This window comes from Epinephelus fuscoguttatus, linkage group LG4 (assembly GCF_011397635.1).
Source record: "Epinephelus fuscoguttatus linkage group LG4, E.fuscoguttatus.final_Chr_v1".
Lineage (NCBI taxonomy): Eukaryota > Metazoa > Chordata > Actinopteri > Perciformes > Serranidae > Epinephelus > Epinephelus fuscoguttatus.
In genome coordinates this window covers 12475781-12500046 of record NC_064755.1, presented here as the reverse complement: position 1 = coordinate 12500046, position 24266 = coordinate 12475781, and the positions used below count along the sequence as shown (strand labels likewise).

At 40.3% G+C, this 24266-nt stretch overlaps 1 protein-coding gene across 2 annotated transcripts in view; it reads left to right on the top strand.

Moving 5' to 3' along the window:
- necab2 (N-terminal EF-hand calcium binding protein 2) overlaps positions 1-18634 on the top strand; it is a 178327-nt gene extending 159693 nt beyond the window's left edge. For both annotated transcript variants that reach the window (XM_049575053.1, XM_049575052.1), the window contains 3 exons: positions 8757-8834; positions 9660-9751; positions 11776-18634. In XM_049575053.1, coding sequence (XP_049431010.1) covers positions 8757-8834; positions 9660-9751; positions 11776-11804 — 199 coding nt within the window. In that variant the 3' untranslated portion in view covers positions 11805-18634. The remainder of the gene's footprint in view (positions 1-8756; positions 8835-9659; positions 9752-11775) is intronic.
- Positions 18635-24266: the final 5632 nt, after the last annotated feature.

The following is a 24266-nucleotide window of genomic DNA, read 5'->3' as shown; positions in this document are numbered from 1 at the left end:
GATGCTAACCAGCCAAAAAGAGCAGGTGGAGAACAGAGACAGTCCTATACTGCTGCATCGAACAGCATCAACATGCTCATAATGATAAGATCTGTGACAGCATCACAACTAATCTGGCAGTTTTCACTTGCTCCTGCAATTTTATTTTAAAAAATACCTATAAACATCACAACATGCATCACAAAAAAACTAGAAAAAGAAGCCAGAAAAGCTGCCATGGAATCAGGCATTTCAAAAGCACTGAATCCATCCTGGACTTTTTCATAGTTTGTTTTACCACACTGTATCATCGCTGATGTAACTGGGGTTTTTTAACAGTGTTTAGATGGAAAATACTCTTTAATGTCAAACATAAAACAAATCTCTACAAATAGATCTAAATTAAGAAGAAAACACAAAATAAATTATTCATCATCAAGTGTTCACTCCCTAACTGTGACACATCTAAGTCATCAGAGATGACTCATCAGTGGTGCAGCCAATTGATTTAAGGACTTGCATAACAAGTTGAGCGGAGAGGATTTGTTTTATCAACATAGAAAAGTATATTAGCCTAAATACAGCCTGTATCTGCTGCAGTCAGTTTAAAACTACAAGCCCTGTTTATACCTGGTATTGCATCTGGGTGATCCAAACATTAAGTGGACGGCTCTAAATACAAGTGTAGACGACCACCAAGACACATTGTGATCTGATCACTCAAACCACGCGCTGAGGTGGTCTGGGATGCATTTGATCACACATCTTTTTTATTGTAAATGCTAATGTGTCCTGATGCATTCTGACAAGGACTACGCTGTCAATGCAGGACATGGTGGTTGTTTTGATGACAGCGCGTTTAAACTATAAATTCCCTGTTTCACATTGAAGTGTTGCATGATTGCCCATGACCATTTTGCCGTGTGGAAGGATGCGTGTTGAACAGCTGACAGCAATATCTCCAGCTGTACCAGCACAACTGCTAAGTTAACCAGCAAGCATCAAGATTGTGGATATAATAATTGTCCCAGAGACCCTTTGGTCTTTTAGCATTAGTGATGTAGACAGTGACAAAATCTGAACACAAGTGGTCAGCTGGAGATGCATAACAGACAGGTGTGAATGGTCTCAGCTGACAGGATAACTAAGTACATATGAGGTGATGAACACATACAAATACAGTGAATATCCTTCCAAGTACAAAAAGGTCATTCGGGAAAATAAGAATAAAAAGAATTAGCTCGGAGCAGGACATCCTCAAGAACTCTGTGTGAGGCATGAGGGAGCCCACCACAAGGCTTGTATGTGCTCCGAAGGTTGAGACGGGACAATATTGTAGAACTGCTGGCCAGGTGCCTTACTTGTGGTGACTTGAGGCACTTACATTTTATCTGGGCTGGAGCATCTGGTCCAAAACTGAGCTTTTTTTTTTGGCAATCATTCCAAACAGTTTGGTGTAATCCAAACACTACATAGAAACATTCCACCCACACCATGAGTCCTGGAGGTGGCAGCACCATGCTGCGGAGATCTGTAACTGCTGCCAGAAGTGCCTCTATAAATATTGACCAAAGTGGGGTGAATACATGCAATGGCTTTCTGATTGGGCAAGGACCATGAGAGCAAGGTCTAATGATGAGTGTTTTCAGAATACACCCACCTCATTCCAATTTAGTTCACCACATTTTGCGACCTCCCAGCAGAATAGTGGCAGCATATCTTGTAATAACATGGTGTCTGTGGGGAGGGAGCAAATAATGTCCTAAAGTCATCTGGATAGAAGATGATGGTAAGTAGAACAGGCTAAAGGTTTTAGAGTCAGAGCAAGCTGTTGTTTATCTTTTTGGTTATGAAGTGCTATAGTGCCTCAGGCTCGCAATATAATGGAATAGTTGGTCACACACAATCAAAACCCCGTAGTGAGCCATGGCATTAAATTTCAAACTGCACGTCCTGACCTTGGAAACTATTCTATAAAAAATTATTTTGCTGATGTGAAAGTTCACCTGTCTCCTTAATGCTGATCCCAGCACTCTTTCTCAAGCATGTTTACCTCTATTATAAAAGCTGTTCCAGCATTGCCTTTTGCCAAATTGTTTGCTTGTATGTCTGTACTTTGTGTCAGTGATGTAACAGTCCAATCTCATAGAAATACCTGAAATGGACATGAACTCTTGACAATGCATTATGTGGTGATAGGCAGTAAGGCACAAAATCTTCTGAAATTAAGTGCAGACAATGTGAAAACAATGACAATGCAAAGTCAGTGAGGATCTTCTGTTGTGGTCGACACACAGTTAAGTCGTGTGAAACCAAAAGTCAAAATAGTTAGGTGATTTTACAGGCTTTACATAACTACGCAAAGTACTTTATGTAGGTACTTTATGTAACTACGCAAAGTACGTAAGTTGAAGTCACTTATGTCTGGTATGTAGTTATTTCAACCAACTCTCTAAACTAAACAAAATGTTTTTCTTTCCCTAACCCTTATACAATTGCAACTGTTTCACAAAGTTAACCACATTAACGACGTGGTTAAAACGGCAACCGCATGTAGTAGATTTTGCATTGATATTCTTTTCATGTTGCTAGCATGAAATATTAATTAAGCACAGCGTTAGTTCAGGCAGGGCACGATGTAAAGCTCGGCTCACATCCCAGCCACATCAGCTGATCTCAAGCAGCCCAATCAACTAATGGAGCAGCTGATTGATGGAAGAGAGTCAGTTGATATGTTTAACCGGCGCGGAGAGCGCAGGAGAAACGCGCTGCCTGTGTGGACGGTCAGGCGCCTGCGAGTATACTCACAGGACTTCTGCGGCACTAACGCATCTGGTGTGTCCAGGCCGTTATGTCAACAACGCTACATGAAGCAGATGAATGACTTTTTCTCTGCAGTGTGAAAATGGCAGCCACTTAAACCACTGACTGTGCACTCCGCAGCCAAGTGAGCAGGGGTGGTAATTGCAACCGGTCAAAATGACGGACGGCCTTCAGATTTTCCGGTCATTGTTGTAAAAAAAACGGTCAATGACCGAGAATATCCGGTTAACTGACGCGACCCCTTGTGCCCACTACCACATAATGTGTTGTCAAGAGGTTGTGTCCATTTTGTAAATTTCTAAAGATTGTGTTGGATGTAAACAGGAAACAGTCTGAGTACACAGTGATCAGTATATTGACACAGCAGTAATTTTTTAAAACCAGAGATAACTTAAAAGTTTAAACACGAATCAGGACACTCTCAGTATCCACATAACCACAATTATAATTTATCCAATACTTAACAACCAAATATTTGCAAAACTAATGACATTCCTGTCAGCATCAGCTGTAACTACAGCTAAATGTTAACATGTCAACACACTAAACTGCAATGGTGAACCTGATAAACAGTATACCTGCTAAATATTTGCATGTATTTTAGCATTTATTCATGTTAGCTCCTAGCCTAGCTATAGAATCTCAGTCTTGTTTTGTTACTTTAAAATGTTGTGCTGAACATGAAGTTAAAACAAGACAAGAGATTAGTTTTTAGCGGAGGAAATCATGGAATCATTGATTTTAAAGCTGTTACATTACAAATGAAAATGAAGTTTTGCTCAGTAATGTCAAAAACAAACCAAGGAGCGGCAAAGTGGGGCCTGCTCTGAGCTCAGCGAGCTGCAGTTGTTTGATTCTGCAGCAATGTGCGTACGGTCAGACTACAAGTTGGGGCCAGTTTAATTTTTGGCTGCGAACTGCGTGTCCTGTGATTCCTGTGACATTTTGACCTATGTTACCAAAAAGGTCATCCTGTCTAAAACATGAACATGCCTCCTGGCTGCAGTAAAATGTAATTATTGCAGCGCGCTGCCCTCCCCGCTGCTTGATGTGTTTTAAGCGTAAGTGTAGAGTTTGGGCATACTGCTGAATTTGGATACTGTGTTTTACAACCAGTAACTTTTGTCATCCATCCATTTTCAAACACCATGTGCTGTGATTCCAAAACTTTCAAGGGTTTTCAAGGTCTGTCTCTGAACAGCTAAAAAGCCTTACTTCAGAAAGTCACACACTCAATTGATGCCGTGGGTTTTTTGCTTGTTTTTAACGTTGGCTTTTTCCACTGGCTTGTTGGTACACATGTTACTGTCCTACTTTATCAGTAAGTGTAGTAGTGCAGTAGTGTGTTGGCAGCACATTTCTCATAGGTAGTTGAAGTTAATAATGTATGAGGGAGAGGAAGCTTTGTTGATAGAGGAAGCCTGCTCATTACCCTCGGATAGACGTTTTCTCTCCTGTGTGTTGTCTCCTTCTTTCTCTCTTTTGTATCACTGCGTACCTCTCCTCGTCTCTCTCCTCTTTTAATCTTGCACGGACTAACTGTAATATATACAGTTTATTTAGTCTCTGCCTTCCCTGCTTATTATCTTTACAGGCGAAAGTGTGATTACATGCACAAACACTTAATCATATCCTCCGGCAGGGCTCACACAAGTTATTCCACAGGATCCAGATAGCAGCAGCCTGTCCCCCCAGTGCCCTCCTCAGGCTCAAGGAAGAACTACTTTTTAGAGCGAACATACACTGCTCAGGCTGAGTGATCAAATCCAGGCTTCAGATTGCAGAAAATACAAGAAATGGCAAAGTATTGGTATTAAACATGTTTTTTAGTTAATAGTCATCTGTCCAGAGGCACTGAATATCAAGAAGCACCTCAACATTTTGCATGAACAGAGCACTTCACATTTCATTCATCATGATAAGTTGAATGGAGCCCCAAAGTGTTTAATATTAAAAATATATATATATATATATATAAAAAGTGCCACACAAAGCCACATTAAACTGCAGAGTTGCCCACAGTAATTGCTAACTTTGGCAAACAGCAATAGCATTGATGACAGAATGAAATTCCTATGAGACTCGTGAGGCGGTTGCCATGCAACCAGAAGCTTTCTACAAGTTGTCTAACCTGAGAGACACCTATGAGGGGCTTGTGTGTTAAATGTAAGATATTGAGAGTTTGTTGGGGGATTTGAGGGGATGTAATTGGTTAAAAGCTGAAATGGCGGACCCCTCTGTTGTCAAAAAGAAGTGTCATTATGAACTCAGTCATGACAGGAAATAAAATTGTCACTTGGGAAATGGCATAATGAAAGAGAGAACATAATAAACTATTAACTCGTGAGGAGCACGTCTTTATGCCTCCATGCTGGCGATAGCTGTGACTGGAGGCATTATGTTTTTGGGTTGTATGTCCTTTCATCTGTCACATTCGCATCAATGCAATATCTCAAGAACGCCTTTGGAGATTATTTTTTTTTTTTTTTTTTTTTTTTCAAAATTGGCACAGATGTCCACTTAGACTCAACAATGAACTGATTAGAAATTAATGGAATGTGGTTGTTTTTCCAGACGTGGATGAACTGTAATTGCAACTTGAGTGGTGCATGGATGCACACAACCATGAGGCATTAATTCTAGTTTTCCTGTGGTTATTAATTCCATTATATTGAACACTTTGGTACTCTATAGTACATGTGACAGATTATGGTTTAGATTCCTCCTCAAAGCTGCTTTAAATACAGATCTGAAAAGGATCCGTGTTTTTCAAAATTGGTAAGTGCAATTGTCAATCACATCAGCTCTTCCCGCTCATGGTAACTGCACTTTACCATTCCACTTATGATGTGTAGAGGGGTCTGTGTCTTTTGTCCTGGTCTTAGGGGGCAAAAACTGTTGTCTATCCTGTCTTTTCTAGTAGTAATCTGTCTTTTTTTTGTCTAGTCCCTTTTGCCTAGTAACTGTATCAGATGTACTGTATGGCGCAGAACAAGTTTCCATAAGGACAAATAAATAAATATCTATCTATCTTAAAGCAGCAGATAGTTTAATGTGCCAGTAGGAGGGCCAAGGCTGAAGCTGCAAATCACAAATATTGATATACAGCACATATTTTAATTCCTTGATGATAAAAATCAGTTCACTCAGTAATGATGTGAAGTTATTTAACACAGCCATATCAGTAAAATATTTTCCCATTATTACTGTCTGTTGGGTAAAATCTTATTAAGTGATTAAAGATGTTGTATTCAGTTGGTGTGTGTACATTTACGCACTTTAATATAATAAATTACTGCACTGCCACTACTGCAAATAGTGTGAGTAATAGCCTGGGCTGGACTTTATATTCCTGTTGCCAAGACAGAAAATATTACTTTGATTAATCCTGAGATCTTTGATGTTGCTCAGGATGCCTGTTACAATGCACCTGCTTTCACCGTATCCACTCTCGGTGGAATAGTATACCAATCTGCTGTGTAGAAAAACACTCCAGGCCGTGTACCTGGGCATTTAAACTTGTACCGGATAAAAAATGTATTGCAGTGCGAAAGAGGAAAAACTGTGTTTGCACCATGAAAATTGCTTTGAAAATTAGAATGAAAATAGTGTTTGTGATAAGAGCTGGCATAAATGCGAGTGTAATTTCATGTCGAAACAAGTACCAAAATTGCAGTGCTCTGACTGATCTGCATAACCAAAACCTCAGCTGCTCCACTCCATTCACCGCAAAGCAGTTAGAGCTGGACAATTACCAAACAGGGGTGATGCATGTAATGGACCTGAGTCTGATGAAAATGGAATCGCAGTGCTTTGGTGCTGCTATTCAAATTTTACTGGCACTAAATTAGAGGCCACTGGGTTTTGTTAAACACTCACTCAGGACATTGTCTTACACTGATTTATAGAGTGTTAGTAGCTCATACTAAAGCTGCCCTGACAACCGCCTACCTGCTAGAGGATTCCCCAAAAAGCAAAGCGTTTTTTTAAGTGGCGGCTGCTGCTACTGTCTAGGGCATCACTGACAAAAGTGCGAGCTAGCTTGGTGCCATTTAAATATCTGCATACTGTGGCAGACAGCGAAAATCAATAAAATTAAAAAAGATTTCACCATATTTTGAAATTTTACCAGTCATCTGACGATTGATGAAAATGTTTTCCCAGATCCAGCTTTTCTTTTGGTTGTCCTTTTAAGTCGCTAGTGACGTGCTTTATGATTCCGGGTATTCAGACACCGATGTTAAAAACTTCTCTATCTTGTCTTCTTTCTGCCAACACATTGAACTCTGCATGGGAGAGCAAAATCACGTTCACGTGAGCGGCAACCACTTCATACCACCCAACTGTTGACTGTTGGTGGCAAGTTACTGCGGTTGTGTGTGAAAGCAGCTTAACTCTTAAAAGAGCTCTGTACAATATTCAGAGCGTATCTATACTTCAGAAACTGTCTGCACACGGCTCTCAACATGGAGGTTGCTGAGCCAGCAAATAGAACAGTGTTAACAACGGCAACAGTGCTGACAGTGTTAACCTGCGGGAGAACCATAGACTGTAAAAATAAGGGACGTAGCTACCATGATGTCACCCATTGGTTTTAAGGCTTTTTGGTCTTCACCATCTTGGTTTTTCCACCTAGGACACTAACAGCAGACAGCCTGTCACTTAAAGTGACCCTCCCTTATTTATGCATAACTTTAAGCCTTAACAAGATGGAAATCAGTTAGTTATATAAATAGTTGTTTGAGGAATTGCAGTTTTTGGTACTTTTATGCTGGCTTCATTTTTCAGAACCAGGGGCTGCCCCTTGGGGAGTACCAGAGGGTGGGTGCTAAGCTTCCACAATGACACTGTCCCAATATTAGTATAAACTGCCGTATGAGCACAGTGCAGATCAGCAGCGATTAGCCAGCCAGTGGGATACATACTTCACAGGACTCACACGCACTAATATGCACATGTGGACAAACCGTCTTTCACAACAACAAACGGGGAAGCTTGGATTACAATACACACAGAGAGAGTGTGTCTAGTCTATTCAGGTCCCATTGTATCTTTACGTAGCAAATAGTTGTTTGCTGCTATATTAATGCTCTGAATATTGTGTAACGCTTCTTTACGTGACATTTTTCTGCCACCTGAAATCAAAATATTGTTACTGACAAGCCGTAGTCCTTTTTAGGTTATGTTTTTTTTGTCAAATTAACATTTCCGACAACACACTTTCTCAGTGAGTTAAGATTGTTCCAACATGACAGTGGTTCCAGTTTAAGTCTGCAGCCCTTGAATGCAGCAGTTATTGGGAAAACTGAACGATGCTATTAAGGAGAAAAGGACAATGATCCCCTGTGGATTACTTTTAGCAGCTTGTTGAACCCATATTTCAACACATAAATGCTTCTGGAGGCAATATGGAGCCCTTGTTCATTACAGCAAAACGTACCCTTTAATGTGCCTTATAGAATTGGCCAATAACATCCAGATTCCCTCATCTACAGTGACCTGGTCACACGTTGTTTCATTTTTACAGATGGGATGCAATCTTCAAGGCCACATCACGGTGTTAAGTGCTGTGGTATCATTATTGTGCAAGATGAGGAAATGAGTCACCTTGATTTTTTTTCTGAAATCCAAACTGTTATTGTGTGTGTTTCTTTTTCATTTTAATTATGTCTTTAATGTGAACCATGATATATCCTCTCCATCCTCCATCTTTCTTCTCTTTTACTCTTTGCTCCACTTTTCTCTTCTGCCATGTCTTATCTGTCTTGTTTCTCTTCTACCATCACTTATGCCATCAACCTACTGTATACCTACATCTCTTCTTCACACCCCTCCCCCCTCCTTGATACACTTACCATTCTGTCATAACTCTCACTTCCTCACCCGTCACTTTGCATGCCACCTTCCCTCCTCTATTATCCACTCATTACCATTCTCCTCTGTCTCCGCTCCAGTGTGACTGCGGTGCGTCTGCCGGACGGTTTATCCTTTGTCGTCTACGAGTTCTGGGATGGAGAGGAGGAGTGGAAGAGGTGAGTTTTTAACCACATGTGGCTTTATGTACTTAAAAATAATTATATGTCAGTCTTAAGTCTAAACCCCTGGTTAATATCTGTCACTCAGGCCAGTATTTAGAGCTTTTTTGATTTTCTGTGACTTGTGTGAACAAACTTGTAAAAAAGCGTGAATGCAGTAAAAGTAACCGTCTTGCTGTGATACGAAAAACGAGCAACAGGCAGAATTACAATAAAGTGTAAATGCTGAAATGGCTCATTGCTGCAAAATGTTTCATAACTAATGCTGATCCACCTTAAAAGTATTAAAAGTCGTTACTGAGCGTGGACATTCATTTTGTTTCTGAAAATAACTGCAAGTCAGCACTCTGGCTCCTCTGAAAGATTTTTTGGAGCTGAGCATGCCATTTCTTCCTGCCATTGTTTTCATTGATTGGTGATTGCCAAATAAAGAGAGCGGTCACTTTTCCTCCATTACTGTCATGAGCCTGTTGGAAAAATTCCTCCATCCACTTTTAATTAGCATTCTTCAGACATTGGCTCACTCCAGAGTTGCTGAAGCACTTGAGTTACGTCAGGTCATCATGATTTAGTGATGGTGCTGGTGCTGGGCATGAGGAGAGGTTGCTGATGTAGCTGCCTGCTGATCGGAGTTTTTGCTCCACTGCTCACAGCATCCTGCTGCCATTAATATTTCAACTCTTACAGTAAAGGCTAAGGGCCGTGCTAAGCGGTTTGAGGCCATGTGTGCTTGAGTGACTGCGCACATCCGAATGCTCGTGGACATATGTGTTATATTTTTTCACTGTGTGTGTGCTCTCTCACACTCCCCTCTGATTCCAGGCACCTCCAGTCGGCTCCCAACAAAGCTTTTCAGCATGTGAAGGTGGATACACTGTGCCAGCCGGAGGCTGTGTCCTCTGTAGCCGTGCCAGGTCAGTGCTGAAACACTACAGAGTCAAACAGTAGGCTGAACTTTATTTTTTATCATCAATCAAAGGAGCAGCTATGATTTGCGATACTAAGATTTACTTGTCATGGGAATGCGCCTGAAAAAAAAAGTCAAATCTGAGTCTGGGTTTGAAAAACAAAACAAAACACATGGGCATTTGGAGGTTGCATCATGAGTGTGTACGAGTAAGATTCAGTGTTTTTGGAGACTGATTCACTCAAGGGACTAAACACAAGATTTGGTCTGTTTTCATAGACTGTTTATAAAGATGGACGATGCATCTCAACATCCTCTCACTGTTCAAAAATGAAGCCAAAACATCCCAGATACAGGCGCTGCCATCTTGCGTTGGTGACCTTATTTGGAGCCAGAGTCTGCACTGTAGTATTTGCAAAGTGGAGCCTGATATAAGTTCCCGCCCACACACCCTGAATGCAAGCACATAGACTGGCACACACAGCTGCAATCATGACGTCAGTCCTCTTTTTATAGCATTAAAAACTTCATTAAAACCTTTTTAAAACAGGACCTAGCACATTTTGTGCCCAAAGCAAGCTTCCCCTGGTGCCCCTCCCTCCCCCGTGATATTAAATAATAAAAATAAAAATAAAAAATACTAATAATCAGAGTTAATGAGTTATCAACACAAGTAACCAACTTATTATCGAGTAAACAACAATTATAAAAAACCTAAAAAAAACAAACGATAAAAGAAAATGGAACGTGCGAATTTGAAAATTTTGTCATTGTCCTTTTCTTTTCTTTTTTCTTTTTTTCTTTTTTGTCTTTGTTTTTGTACTCCAGATGGCTTTTGCTTTTTCGTTGTCTCTCGCTCTAATGTTCTTGTCAGAAAAATTATGACAACATACAGCAGTGCGGTAGGAACTGCCTAAAATGAAAGAAATTATCTCTAGGGAAAAATGTATTAGACGTGTACTTTGATCTTTTAGTGTGGCCCATTTTCTGTCTGCAAACGTGGAGGGGGCAGGCTTTATGACCTATACTGCAGCCAGCCACCAAGATCAAGATGTTTTGGCTTCACTTTTGGGGGACTGTCATGCCGTTCATCTTTATATACAGTCATTGGTCTGTTCCACTACCTATGCTTGATTTTGTAAGTTGTCAAATGACATATAATGGCTCAATGAAGTTCTGATAATTTGTTATTCATTTCCACAGAGAACAGTAGGATGAATTGTACAGTATTACAGTTACAGGTAGATGGCAGTGAAAAACAAATGTACCTTCAGGGTCTGAAGGATTAATAACCATCTGTGGGTTCTGCCATAACTGCATAACAACATAACTTTAACTTAAAGTATAAAAGTATCTTGATTAATTTTTAGATTGATTTATTTATTGTTTAGTTTGTAAGATATCAGAAAACTGTGTTTCTGAAACCCAAGATGGTGTCTTGTGTTAAAAAGATTTAAGATTATCAACCAGGTACCAAAGTTATAGGTGATAAATCATTTCAGCGCTGATTAAAGAACAATAACACCAAATAGACGTTAGTCAGTAATGAACAGAAAATAAGGAAATGGTGTAAAAATACACAAATACAGTGCAGAACTGAATGATAATACAGTGTCCTCATAATCCTGAGAAACTGATTAGTGTTAAGTCAGTAAGGCTGGCTGTGTAATTAGTCAAAGCTCAGAGGCATTCTGAACAATTAAAGCAACCTGGCAGCATTTAAAACCACTGACACTGGCATGCATCCACACTCTGAGGCATAGGCTGTCAGTGACTCGAGGTGATGCCTGGCAGACTGCCATTTGTACTTTTTTCTTGTCTAACTCTCGTTTTTTAAATCCATCTCTGCTCACCCCGCTCTCTTCTCTCTCACTCTCTGACTACTTTCTTCCTTGCCAAATTTCTCCTCATCTCCATTCAATCTGTTTCCTCTCATTCCCTTGCACGTCTTTCTGTCTGTACTCCCCTCTGGGCCTCATTTTCTTTCAAACCTCTTTTTCTCACTTGTCATCCCTCTTTTTCTGTTTACAGCCGCCTGGTGCAGTGTGAACAGGGACTGAGCATGAAGATATTCAACTACACGCCACGACTCCTGGACACTCCCCACCTCCCTTTGAACCCCCCCTTCCCACCCTTGCGTTTCACCCGCTCTCACCCTCCCCCTCTCAAACCCCCTCCTCTTTCAACCCTCACATTCCTCAACTCTTTTTGTAAGTACATGTTTACACAGTGCAAATGAATGGTGTCAACTGCAGTGAAAATTGAACAAACAGTGCATTTTACAATGTGAGATTACTAATGCGTTTGCATCTCACCGTAGTAGTTTGCTGGCTCAAGATATTGGATTGTCATGTTCATGTTTCAAGTAGCTTTGAGCCACTGTAAGGTGGAGTTTGTCATGTAGCAAGGACCCTGACGTTGAGTTTTTCATGTAGCAGTTACTGTTATGGGGTAGTGCATTTGGGGATGTGGCTTTTTTTCACTCCCGTTAGCAGCGGTGTAGTGGTAGTTGATGAGGTGGGTGTAATACTAGGTAGATGGGTAGGTTACCAAGGAGGAAGTGGGTATACTTTACAATAGATTCCAGTGGCTTTTGGCTGATAGGTGAGTGTACTGTAAATGGCCAGAAAAATGTGGGTATGGGTATATCCCATATACCTGCGTATACCTTCCACTACACCACTGCCTGTTATGGTTGACCACAGGTAGCTCATCTAGTTAACTGTTATTTCATAGTAGGTGCTCATTCCACATTTACTCCCATACACAGTATTATAATAATTATATTTTTGTTTATTTTATAATCAACCAAAAGCCATGGACATTATTCTCACATCAGCCATTCTGAACTCACATCGACATGTTGAGTAAAGGAGGACTATACAGACTTAGTTGCCAGATTAGCTTACAATCTCAGGTAAACTGAATGCTTTGAATTCAGCTTGAAGGTTAGCTAGCTCCCTGGCTAGCTGTCAAACCTACTGTTTTGAGTCTCTAAGTGACAAAGTTTGGGTTGTTTAAAAAAATATTATGGTGAAAACCATGAAGGCCTTGCAAGCAGCCAATGAGTTTTTAGAATGAATATGTACAAAATGTGTTCTGACTAGCTCGAGCCACTAGCTCAAAAGCTAGCTTGAGCCATTAGCTCAATAACTTAATAAAACATCTCCTCATACAATATAGCAATACTAACAATATCTATACATGCCACATATGTCAATTTGAGAGAAGGACAGAAGGTTCCAGAAGGACCTGAAGACAGATTCACCATTGTTAGATTCTGAGAGGTGGCTGTAATATTAGCCTGAACACAGCCTCTCTTTTGTAAACCCGTGTTTGGAAAAGAAAAATGACTTTTTGAAGGTAAGGACGACTCCAAGTGTTACAAGCAACGCATATATAGGCCTGAAACATATTACATCTTTTGATTAAAAAAAACATAAAACAATTTTATTATCTCAAAGAGAATAAGCATTGACAGATGGACTAGTTGACAATGTATCACCGTGCGATTACATTAAGAAGCAGTATTGGTGCTTAATGTAATAAATAATGTAACAAAGTAATGTAACTTACTACATGTAATTACTTCTTGATTACTTTTCTATCATCTGTTTTAACCTGAGCAATAAAGCTGAAAAATGTCCAGAAATAGGCTATGACAAAAGAAGGCATTCCTGCATGGCGAAAGGATGCAAAGTAACAAAATGAATATTATATTCTACTTATAAACCTTTTACCAAAACGAATATATTCAGATGCACTCCCATTTTGATTGGTACTTACTAGTAACTGTAACTGATTACAATTACATCATGTAATTAATTATTCCCCAATATCACCAATGATACTGAGAATTCACTCAATATTTCACAATAGGTTATAGTCCCCTGCACACTCATGCTATCAGAGAACCAGGGTTACAGTCGTAACTTTGGGTTTTAAACGCTTACTTGCATCTTCCAGACTCCTCAGATCCATTTGTTCTGTTGCCTGAGCTTGAGCTTGTTGAGTTTGAAGTACATTCATGTACAATGGCTGCTGTGGGAGTAATGTCTATAATGGTAGGAATTTATTTAGCATGTGTAAACACAGCAACAGAATGAGCAACAGAACCCTAAACCCAAATCTCTGTGAAACTAGACATCACGATGACATCAGATGGTGACCGGCCAAAAGGAGAGGGCAAGTTCAGTGTCTTGAATAATGAAAAGACGTCAGTCTTCACAAAAATTTGGGTATTTATATGATTGTGATTGAGACGTGTAGAGGAACATTTAGAGAGCTGGTAATTTGCATTCCTTTATGTAGCTTTCATTTCATGAAACATTTTGGAGTTGACTCTCTGATCATTGACATCAGGGTCATTAAAGAGGTGAGATGAATAGATCGTTTGGTGTCAAGGGATAATTTGTGACTTAGAGTCTGCTGCTACCTTGAGACGGAAGAGACTAAGTTGAGAGAGATACAGGCAGCACCTCACTGTTCTCCATGCAGCTAAAGTTTGTTTCATTTATGCCTTCTGTTTGTGTATTCCTTGTCTGAATTGGCGGTGGGTAGCTTATATTAGCTGTGGAAGTCTAGTAGAGATTGTACATATGGAAAATGTTGTTCTATTATGATTACATTTGTATTTATTGACATCTTTTAGTGCTATGGTGCAATTTTTTTCCTCAGTGGAAGTGGCAGTAGCTTTCTAGGTGCTGCGGCTTCTTGTAACAGTTTGTTTGAATCCGAATACCTACCATCTGAAACTTCAGACAGATAAACCCATCTGAATAACATTGAATATGAAGCCTTAAACATCACCACATGGTAGAGGAGGTTTTAAGGGATTATATATATATAAAAAAAAAAAGGACTTTTTTTGGTGTGATGTGAACTCCCATTAAGCAGGGAAATGCCCAGTAGTGGTCTGTCAGTGAGGACCTCTTGGCATCAGATTACATAACACCAGTTTTGCGTTGCACTGACATGTTGTGTCTACAAAGACAGTTTCTCCATACCATTAGATTTTTCTGTACATTGAACTTTTTTTTAGTTAATAACATGACTGAAAGGATGACCATGACTTTGAAATATGCCTTCGCATCCCTTGGCATCTTGTAGCCAATAGATCACCCACCTTAGCATCAATATCTATAAAACACAATGATCACGTATATTGCCACTATTAACCCCCAACTATAGGAGACAAGGGTCTCAATACAATATCAACCGTAGGACATTACAGAAAAAATGTGGACCATCAGAATCAAATGCTGGGCAGGTCTGATCAGCTGGGTCTGGGCTCTAAAACAATAACACCAACATCTGGAAGCTCTGATAAACATTATATTCTAGTGACCAACAACAATATTGTTCAGCAAAAGACATCACAGCACAACAAAAGATCAGGGTTAATCTTTGAGTCCTGTGCATACTTTTCATGTTGACCTGGGTTTCTTTCCACAATCCATACAGGTAGATTGAAACCTTTACAAGTAAATTACTGTATATATGAATGTGATCATGCGGCAACAGATATTCCAAATTGACAACCTTTCCTTCCTTCAGTCCAGTTCATGCTGTAAGACGCTCTGAAAAACTATAACTAGGGAAACACACTGAATCAGTGGAGGTGTCTAGTTTTTGCCACATTTTCTGTTTGGCCATTCCTGTGTTCTTGACCCACCTCTGCATCTGTTCTGATCGTTCTTGGTCTTTGGCACAAGTCTCACCTGAAACCATCAATTCACCCTGGGATGACCAGAGGTTAAACTCAGGTCAAGACTCAATCGCCCGGGGGCCTCACTTAATGTCACCCCTCACTAACACCACTACAAGCCCACCACTGTTATACAATCAGACTCTCACTCAGAAAGCACAATGTAAAAATAAGAGAGTATTGTGACTTAAAGATACAGTATATTAGAGGTTATTGAGTATGATGACAGTATTTAAAGAGTATATAGTATTACTGTTTATCTGGTTAAAGATGTGTTGATGAATCACTCCTTCTTTATAGCTCTATACTTTCAAAGGTGGCACCTTTCCATCCACATCACTGTTAATCTATTTTCTCTATTTTCACATGTGTATGACAGCCAGTCTGTCATCTGCCAGTACTGTGGTAGCAGTGAGTAGGGATTCAGCTACACTGATACTAATATTGATCTAGCACCACTCTGGGCTGCATTGAGCAGGGCAGGACTTGGTGGAATGTGGAAGTGTTGAATATTATTACATATACTGTAACAGAAGTTTGTATTACAGTAGGCTTATAGAACTGGCATGCAAAGGCATTGATGCTTTATTTGTGATATGCATCTACTAATCTCTCAGTGTCTGTGCTAAAGGTACCCTGTGGAGTTTTTCTTACCACATGTAGCGCTATGAAGCAATGTTTCAATTAGTGGGTGTCCTTGTTTGTATGATGTAGGACAGAATATATATTTTTGCTGATCTTGCCATTTGCTGATCAACAGTCAAAGTACCAACAAAGGCAAAGAAGAAAGTTGCTAGCAAACATGTCACTTAGCATCTGACTAGCTGCAGTTTGAAGTGGGTCCAACTAAACTGCAACTTGTAACACTTTTAAACACAGCTATTTGACGAACTGGAGATAACCTGCAGATAAATCAGATGTATGAAGAAGTTAACTTAAGATCTGTCCAATGCAGTATTAGTAGTTAAAAAAAGCCTAATTTTCATTTTTTACAATTTACTTGGCTATATTTTAAATGACCAAAAAAAAAAAAAAAAATCGAAATAACATGCCAGCAGATGTTTCTGACATTGCAAATATTTAAAAAATATCAATGTGAAAATAACATTACCTCAAACAATCAGGAGATGTACTCCTATCCTAAATCCCAGAGGTGGCACAAAGTCATTGTCTTGCAAGTCTTAAGTACATCTTGAGTTTTTGCATTCAAGTTCCAAATTAAGTTCCAAGTCAAAGCGAGCAAGTCCTGAGTCCCAAATAAAGACTGACAGGACCCAAGTTCTAATCTTTGAGTTTCAAGTCATAAACAAGTCAAAATGTGCTCATTTATAAATGTAAGTCAAGTATTTTCAAGTCAAAAGGCTCAAGTCCAAGTGAAGTCACAAGTCATTGGTGTTGAAGTCTAAGCAGAGTTGCAAGACTTTTGATTTTGTCGGGTCCAGTCCAAAGTCATCAAATGTGTGATTCAAGTCTTGTAACTCCAATCCATGCTTCTGCTGAACCCCGTCTCCTGGTTCCAGCAGCAGAAATCAATCATAGCACATTTTATCTTACGTTACATCCTATCACAGGCTGCCCGTGCTATCATCTCGTCCTGCTGCATTCTGCATCAGCAGAAACCGTATCTCCGCATCACTTGGCTGGATTACCCAGACTCCCTATAGGGTTCTGTTTATGATCCCTTAAGTTACTTTTAAAGCCACCTGTGGCTTTGGCTCTGTTATAATTTCTTATCTTTTAACACCCTTTAATCTGCACCAAGGCCACTCAGGTTTGAAGACAGCTGTGTTTTTGTTCATTGGCTTGTGCGAAGTTAGCGATTGACAGCTATAAATTACTGATTGTCAAAGCTGCTTGACAAGTTGGACATATTTTAGATGTATTTCATATTTGGCTCACATTCATTGCTGTTTCTATAACATACTAAAGATCAGAGTAATACATACGTTACCTTAAAGCTCTCTTAAAGCACGTCTGCATTAGGTTTAAGTTAATCCCTGGATTTTTAGTGTCTCTGAGGACACAGCAATGGGGACCATGTGATTTTGTTCCAGTGAACGCAGGTTTAAACCTGTCCTGAACCTTAAACTGCAGCTTAGCTAATGACAGAACAGTGCGAAATGCCGAATGTAAACAGGACTTTGGTTTGTTGCAAGAACGCTCCACAGGGCACCTTAAATCTCTCACTTCTTAAAAAATATAATTACTTGCACTCCTGTGCCAAATCTTGTTTGCGTTCAAGAAGGAGCTGCTGTATTGCGAATAGAAACATAAAGCCATATTGCATGGATTGATGTTTACATGTCAGTGACTTACTATACTGATAGCCATAGTTTTAAAGTACTCGAGCGCCCAGCTGAATGCAGCCCACATGCTCTAATCAAGGGTTCCTTTCCTGTTCATTGCGCCCAGCTCGGTTGGGTTGTGTATATGAGGTAGATAGTGAGTGAACTGTCAGAAATGCCAATACTGTTTCCTATTGATACATTCCTGAATGTCCCTCAGACTGTGCAACCTGTTCTTTTCTATCCTCCTATTCCTCAGTGCAACCTGTGCTTCGTCATACAATGAAAGAGTTATGCCATTGAATTGTAGTGAAATAGGCCTTGATTGAATGTTTCCTGGCAACATGAAAAGATGAAACAGCAGAGGACACAATATATAAAGATTAAGCCTCCTGTAGGCAGCAGCATCGCTTTCTGTAGCTGTAGGGAAGCTGGTGGACGGGAAGCGTGTCACCAGGTTTACCTCACGATACCAAGCCAATCAGGAATTTGCCAAACTGATCCGAGGCCATAACTCTTCCCTTCTATGGCTGTGTTCTTTTCTATCCTTCAACTGAGTGCATGTCAACTGAATGTCCAGTAACTTCTTTGCTGTAGTATTAGGCAATGCTACTCTTCAATGGGTTTTGTGCATTTCTTACCTTATTCTTTCTTTTCTAGTATTCCTATGAAGGAGACAGAGACTAAAATCTATTATATAAAATATATATATATATGACTAGAAAAATGGCATACAAGAATGAACATTCACTTTTATGGCAATGTTTAATGAAATATTAATTCTTAATGTATGTTTCAGTAAAACTGCTTTCTCTTCTTAAGTGTAGAGACTTAATGCAGGGATGCAAGTATTATATTTGGTCTTTAAAGAATATCTTGTTGAAATTCTAGATGATGTAGAGTGATGCAATTCAATAAAACTATAAAACTGAAACCAGCGCTTTGTGGCTTTGTTTTGAAATTCCACTGATGATTCATTTGGGTGTTTCATGTTGAAAGGTTTTGGCAGATCTGATTAATTTGAACTTTCTCTCATTATATGGTGGAGTTTCTGTCATGATGGAAGTCTGATCATCCTGCATGGCATTCCTCAATTCACAAATGTTTACTTTATGGTTTAATGAGCTTTAAAATGAGTTAAGCCATAAACAATCCAGTTCACCTGATCTCAAACCAACAAAGCACAGGACTGGAGCACAATGTGATACAGTCTCATTAAAAGGGGCATTTTTAGCTTATTCGTCATGGTTACAGTACATCCCAAATCCATATTAATTCTAAGGAGATTTTGAGTCCGTGGTGTGTCCACACTGGAAAAGTAGCAAAATTGAGTATACTTACACCATACTGTATGCAAAATAGTCAGCTGTTGAGTGTGCTGTTGAAAGACACTGTTCTCCCACAATGCAATGCAATGCAAAATGGAAATGGAAAGGCTGCTCACAGCTAAAACAAAATCAGTGGTGCAGGAAATACACATCTCTTTTATTAAGTAAAACTTGCAACACCAATCTGAAAAAAGTCCCACAGTCAAGATTTTACATTGCTCAAAATAACGGAGGGAACACTCAGTGGTCACAGTGTAACACCAAGTCAGTTAAACTTCCGGGATATCGATCTGTCCTTTTAGGAAGCACACGTGATTGTGAATCAGTTTCACCTGCTTTGGTGCAAATGAAAGTGACAACAGCGGCAGAGGCAAAAGCAAGACAACCCCCAAAAAGGAATGGTTTTACATGTGGTCCTTCCTTCTTCTCATCCAGTTTTGTATTCTACCAGTGTCCGTGTCCCTGGTAGCATGAAGCGGTACCTGTAGCCCAATCAGGTTGCACAGGTAGTCCAGCTCCTCTAGATTGGCACATTCATATGTGCAGTCGCAAGGTTTGCTGTGTCACCCAGCACAGTCTCAAGAGCATGGAAGAGATACCAGAAGACCAACCATTACACAAGGAGAGCTGGACAGGGCCGTAAAAGGGCATCAACCCAGCAGCAGGACTGGTATCTGCTCCTTTATGTGAGGAGGAACAGGAGGAGCACTGTCAGAGCCCTACAAAATGACCTCCAGCAGGCCACTGGTGTGCATGTTTCTGACCAAACTGTCAGAAACAGATTCTATGATGGTGGCATGAGGGCCCGACGTCCTGCAGTGGGACCTGTGCTCACGGACCAGCACTGTGCAGCTCGATTAGCATTCACCAGAGAACACCAGAATTGGCAGGTCTGCCACTGGCACCCCGTTCTCCTTACAGATGAGAGCAGGTTCACACTGAGCACATGTGACAGGCATGAAAGAATCTGGATACACCGTGGTGAAGGTTATGCTGCCTGTAACATCATCCAGCATGACGGGTTTGGCAGACAGTCATTGATGGTCTGGGAAGCATATCCTTGGAGGGTCGCACAGACCTCCATGTCATAGCCAACAGTACCCTGACTGCTGTGAGGTACCGGGATAAAATCCTCAGAGCAATTGTAAGACCTTACGCTGGTGCAGTGGGCCCTGGGTTCCTCCTGGTGCAAGACAGTGCCCGGCCTCATGTGGCCAGAGTGTGTAGGCAGTTCCTGATTAAGAAAGGCATTGATGCCATTGAATGGCCCTCTCGTTCCCCTGACATAAATCCAGTTTGAACACCTATGGGGTGTTACGTATCGGTGCATCCAACACCACCAAGTGCCGCCACAGACTGTCCAGGAGCTCACTGATGCCCTGATCCAAGTCTGGGAGGAGAAACCCCAGGACACCATCCGCTGATGCCTCAGGAGCATGCACAGACATTGTCAAGAGTGCATACAGGCACGCCGGAGCCATACACACTACTGAGTCACATCATGGGTTGCTGTGATAAAATTCACACAACTTGAACCAGTCTGTGATTTCAGTGTTTTACTTCTGATTTTCTGTATGATTTTGAATCCAGCCCTCAGTGGATTGGATTTTGGTTTCCATTGACCATTGCCGAGTCATTTTGTTCTCAACACATTATACAATATACATCAGTAAAGATTTTCAACTTGAATAATTCATTCATCAAGATCTGATGTGTGATTTAAGAGTTCCCTATTTTTTTTTGAGCAGTGTACAAAAGCATTATCAGCAAAATGTACTTTGTATCAAAAATACTTGTTGGGAATGGTCCCTAAGCAGCGTTTTCATTTTAGAGCTGGTTTCCACCATCTCTAATCTAATCAACTGTGAGCGGTGGTGACAAAATCCCTCCAGAAAAATCTTGGAAGACAAATTGGAACACAACATTTTGCTGCCCATTTGTGAAATTTAATACATATCACAAAGTCAGTTTGACTGGCATCCAATGTCGCACATATTAGTATGAAATACAATGGAAACCACTTAAAGTGATACAGTGGGCAACTGCTTATATGGATCCAAAAGCTCTGAACAGAATCATTTCTATACAAATGCTGTTTAAATAATTAGCTTATAGTAATTATGTAGTCCACCTACAGTGTTCATTTTGGATCTTTTCATATGTATTGAAAAAAAAAATCTAAAACTATGATAGTTCTATTTTATTTACTTTACTTTTCTCCCATGATACTTTGCCTTGCAGGGACTTGTCTGTTTCCAGATGGCTACCTGAGATTGATGCTGGGCACACATTGAGATCATGATAGGAAAAATTCTTGAAACTTATGACAAACTGCAAAAAACAAGCCAACAAGATGCAGCAGCAAAACCTGGTGTTCCTAAGGCTATACCTTGTGTAGTCTATTCAAACAAAAAGAAACAGTCATGGCGTCTAGTGACAGAGAAGAAAACAAATGTGACCAGGGAAAGCATCTGACAAGGGAATTAAGAATGCCCCTAATTACTTTATATTCATGTTATAAATATACAAGTGTCAGTTAGATGGTAAACAGCATGAAAAATTAAGAAAAAGAAAAACTAGAATTACAGCCTTGCAGTTATAAGCCTCCGTGAAGCAGTCAAGTTGCATTCAAAGATTACATTCAAGTCTGTCCAGAGTGGCATGTAGCCATGACAGTTCACAATGCTTCAGTGTGGATGTTGCTGCAAAAAGCTACAAATTCTTACATGCATATGTTTCACATATCTTCCCCTGGCAGCACAGAACATCTTTACAGTCAGCACTGTTTCAAGGTGGGCACCCATCTTGAAACACCCATTAGTGTCACAAGTTCAGTTTCTGACCAAATGTCTCCCCTTCTGTTCATGAGTTATGAAGTAATGGCCAGGAAAGTGTTTTTGCAGAACATTATGATAAGTGACCTTTCACTTTTTGGACATATAATAACACTACTTAATCATTTTATCCTATAAGAAATTTTGTGTGAAATTCTGTCATAATTAGCATATAAATTTTTTACCTAAAAATGTTTTTAGTGCCACATTGCTCATGACCCTCAACCAACAAAATCTAATCAGTTCATTGTGTAGTACAGTTGGACGTTTGTTCCAAATTTGAAAATATTCCCTCAACATGTTATTGAAATATTGCGTTCATAAGAATGGGACAGACCAGGACACAGTGACCTTGACCTTTGACCACCGAATTCTAATCAGTTCAGTTTTTCAGTTCTGGAGTCCAAGTGGATGTTTGTTAGCATGGAAATCCAATCCAACTTTATTTATAAAGCACTTTAAAATAACCACTGAGGTCCCAAAGTGCTGTACAGAGAAAATGAGAAGCACTATAAAATACACAATAGGTTGAAATACACAGCTTGCCTAATTAGAAAATAGAACATGTAAAAAACACACAAAAACAACATCTTACACAGTATTAAAAGCCAGGGAAAACAGGTGGGTTTTAAGAAGATTTTTAAAAACAGGCAGTGAGGATGCCTGCCTGATGTGCAGTGGCAGATCGTTCCACAGTTTGGGAGCTGCCACAGCGAATGCACCATCTCCTCTGTGCTTGAGCCTGGTTTTAGGCAGCAGCTGGGTAGCTGACCTGAGAGAACGGGTGGGCATAAAAGGCTGTAGCAACTCAGAGAGGTAGGGTGGGGTAAGGCCGTTAAGAGCTTTAAAAGCAAATAAAATAATTTTAAAATGGATCCTAAAATGAACTGGCAGCCAAGGAAGTGATGCTAAAATTGGTGTAATGTGCTCATGCTTGCGTGTACCAGTTAAAGTCGTGCAGCGGAATTTTGTACCAGCTGCAGAGGAGCAATGGAGGACCCATTAACCCCCACATATAGTGCGTTGCACTAATCCAGCCGAGTGGTGACAAAGGTATGGATGACTGACTCAAAACACTTCCTTGTCAGTATGGGCTTAATTTTTGTCAACTGCCTCAACTAGAAGAAGCTTGCCTTTACAACTGCATTTATCTGCTTGTCAAGCTTAAGGTCTGAGTCGACTTTGACTCCAAGGTTTTTAATAGCAGGCTTAACATACTGGGACAGATAACCTACATCAACAGTAGGGGATACAGAGGGGGCAAAAATTCTCAAATCTAGAAAGATTTTGAGTCTGGCCCTCACCGATACACCCTTCCTTCCCAAGGGGCGGCACTAACAAAGGCATTTCAAATGCTGCCGCACGCAATTGGATAGCACGATAGCCAATCAGAGCAAAAAACAAGGTGACGTATTCATTGCAGTAAGCCCCATTTGTTTGCCGACCAGTGGGGCTAACTGATATATGATGCTTTTGCCGTATCCCGTCGGCAAAACGGCAAAAACGTCCTTCCTGGTCGTGAAGGCTTCTAGGGCAGTCTTCTGTTCCTCTCTCAAGGAAAAAGATAAGTGTAGTTGGCTTAGCGTTTCTTCCAAAGCTAAGTTGAATGGACGCGTTCTTTCAGCAGCTGCCATCTTGGCTGTTTACTTTTAGACTCCTATGGCGCATCTGATTGGTCCGATTGGCGATTCAGCGGGCTCTGCTTGTCGGGGCCAGATTCCCGTGCAGTGCAAATTCGGATTTGCTAGGGGCGGAGCATCTGGATTTCCAGGTTAGACGTTTGTGCTAAATTTTAAGAAATTCTCTCAAAGCGCTTTTTAGATGTCACGTTCATGAGAATGGGATGGATGGATGCAAAAAACATAATGCCTGTGGCCACAGCTATTGGTGCAGAGGCATAGAAATCAGTTACAATAATAATAATCTGCTTGTAGTGATCAATTTTGTTTGCTCAGTATAAAAAGTTTCCGCTGTAGTTAAGTATGTACATTTTTTAACGTATAAACTGCTACATCAGTATATTATGACAATTAGAGTGTAGTACACACTGTGTAGAATTGGTAGGAACTGGGACACACCATTAGTGCTCCTCAGCCTGTTGAAACAGTCTATGATGTCTGCTGTGGCTCTGGAGGGAAATTTCCTCCTATTGCTTTGATTTTGACCACTCTTTAAAATTTCTTTCTCTGGAGTCTCCAAACGTACTGTAAGTGCATTACTAATCAGCTGGGTTGCCCCTGTAAACATCAAGTTGCTTGTGAAATCAAGTGGTTGAGGGCGAACTGTAGCTGTACGGGTGGCCTCTGTACAAAATGTAGGGTTTCATTTTCCTCATGTACTACATGCTATAAGAGCAAACGGATGCACA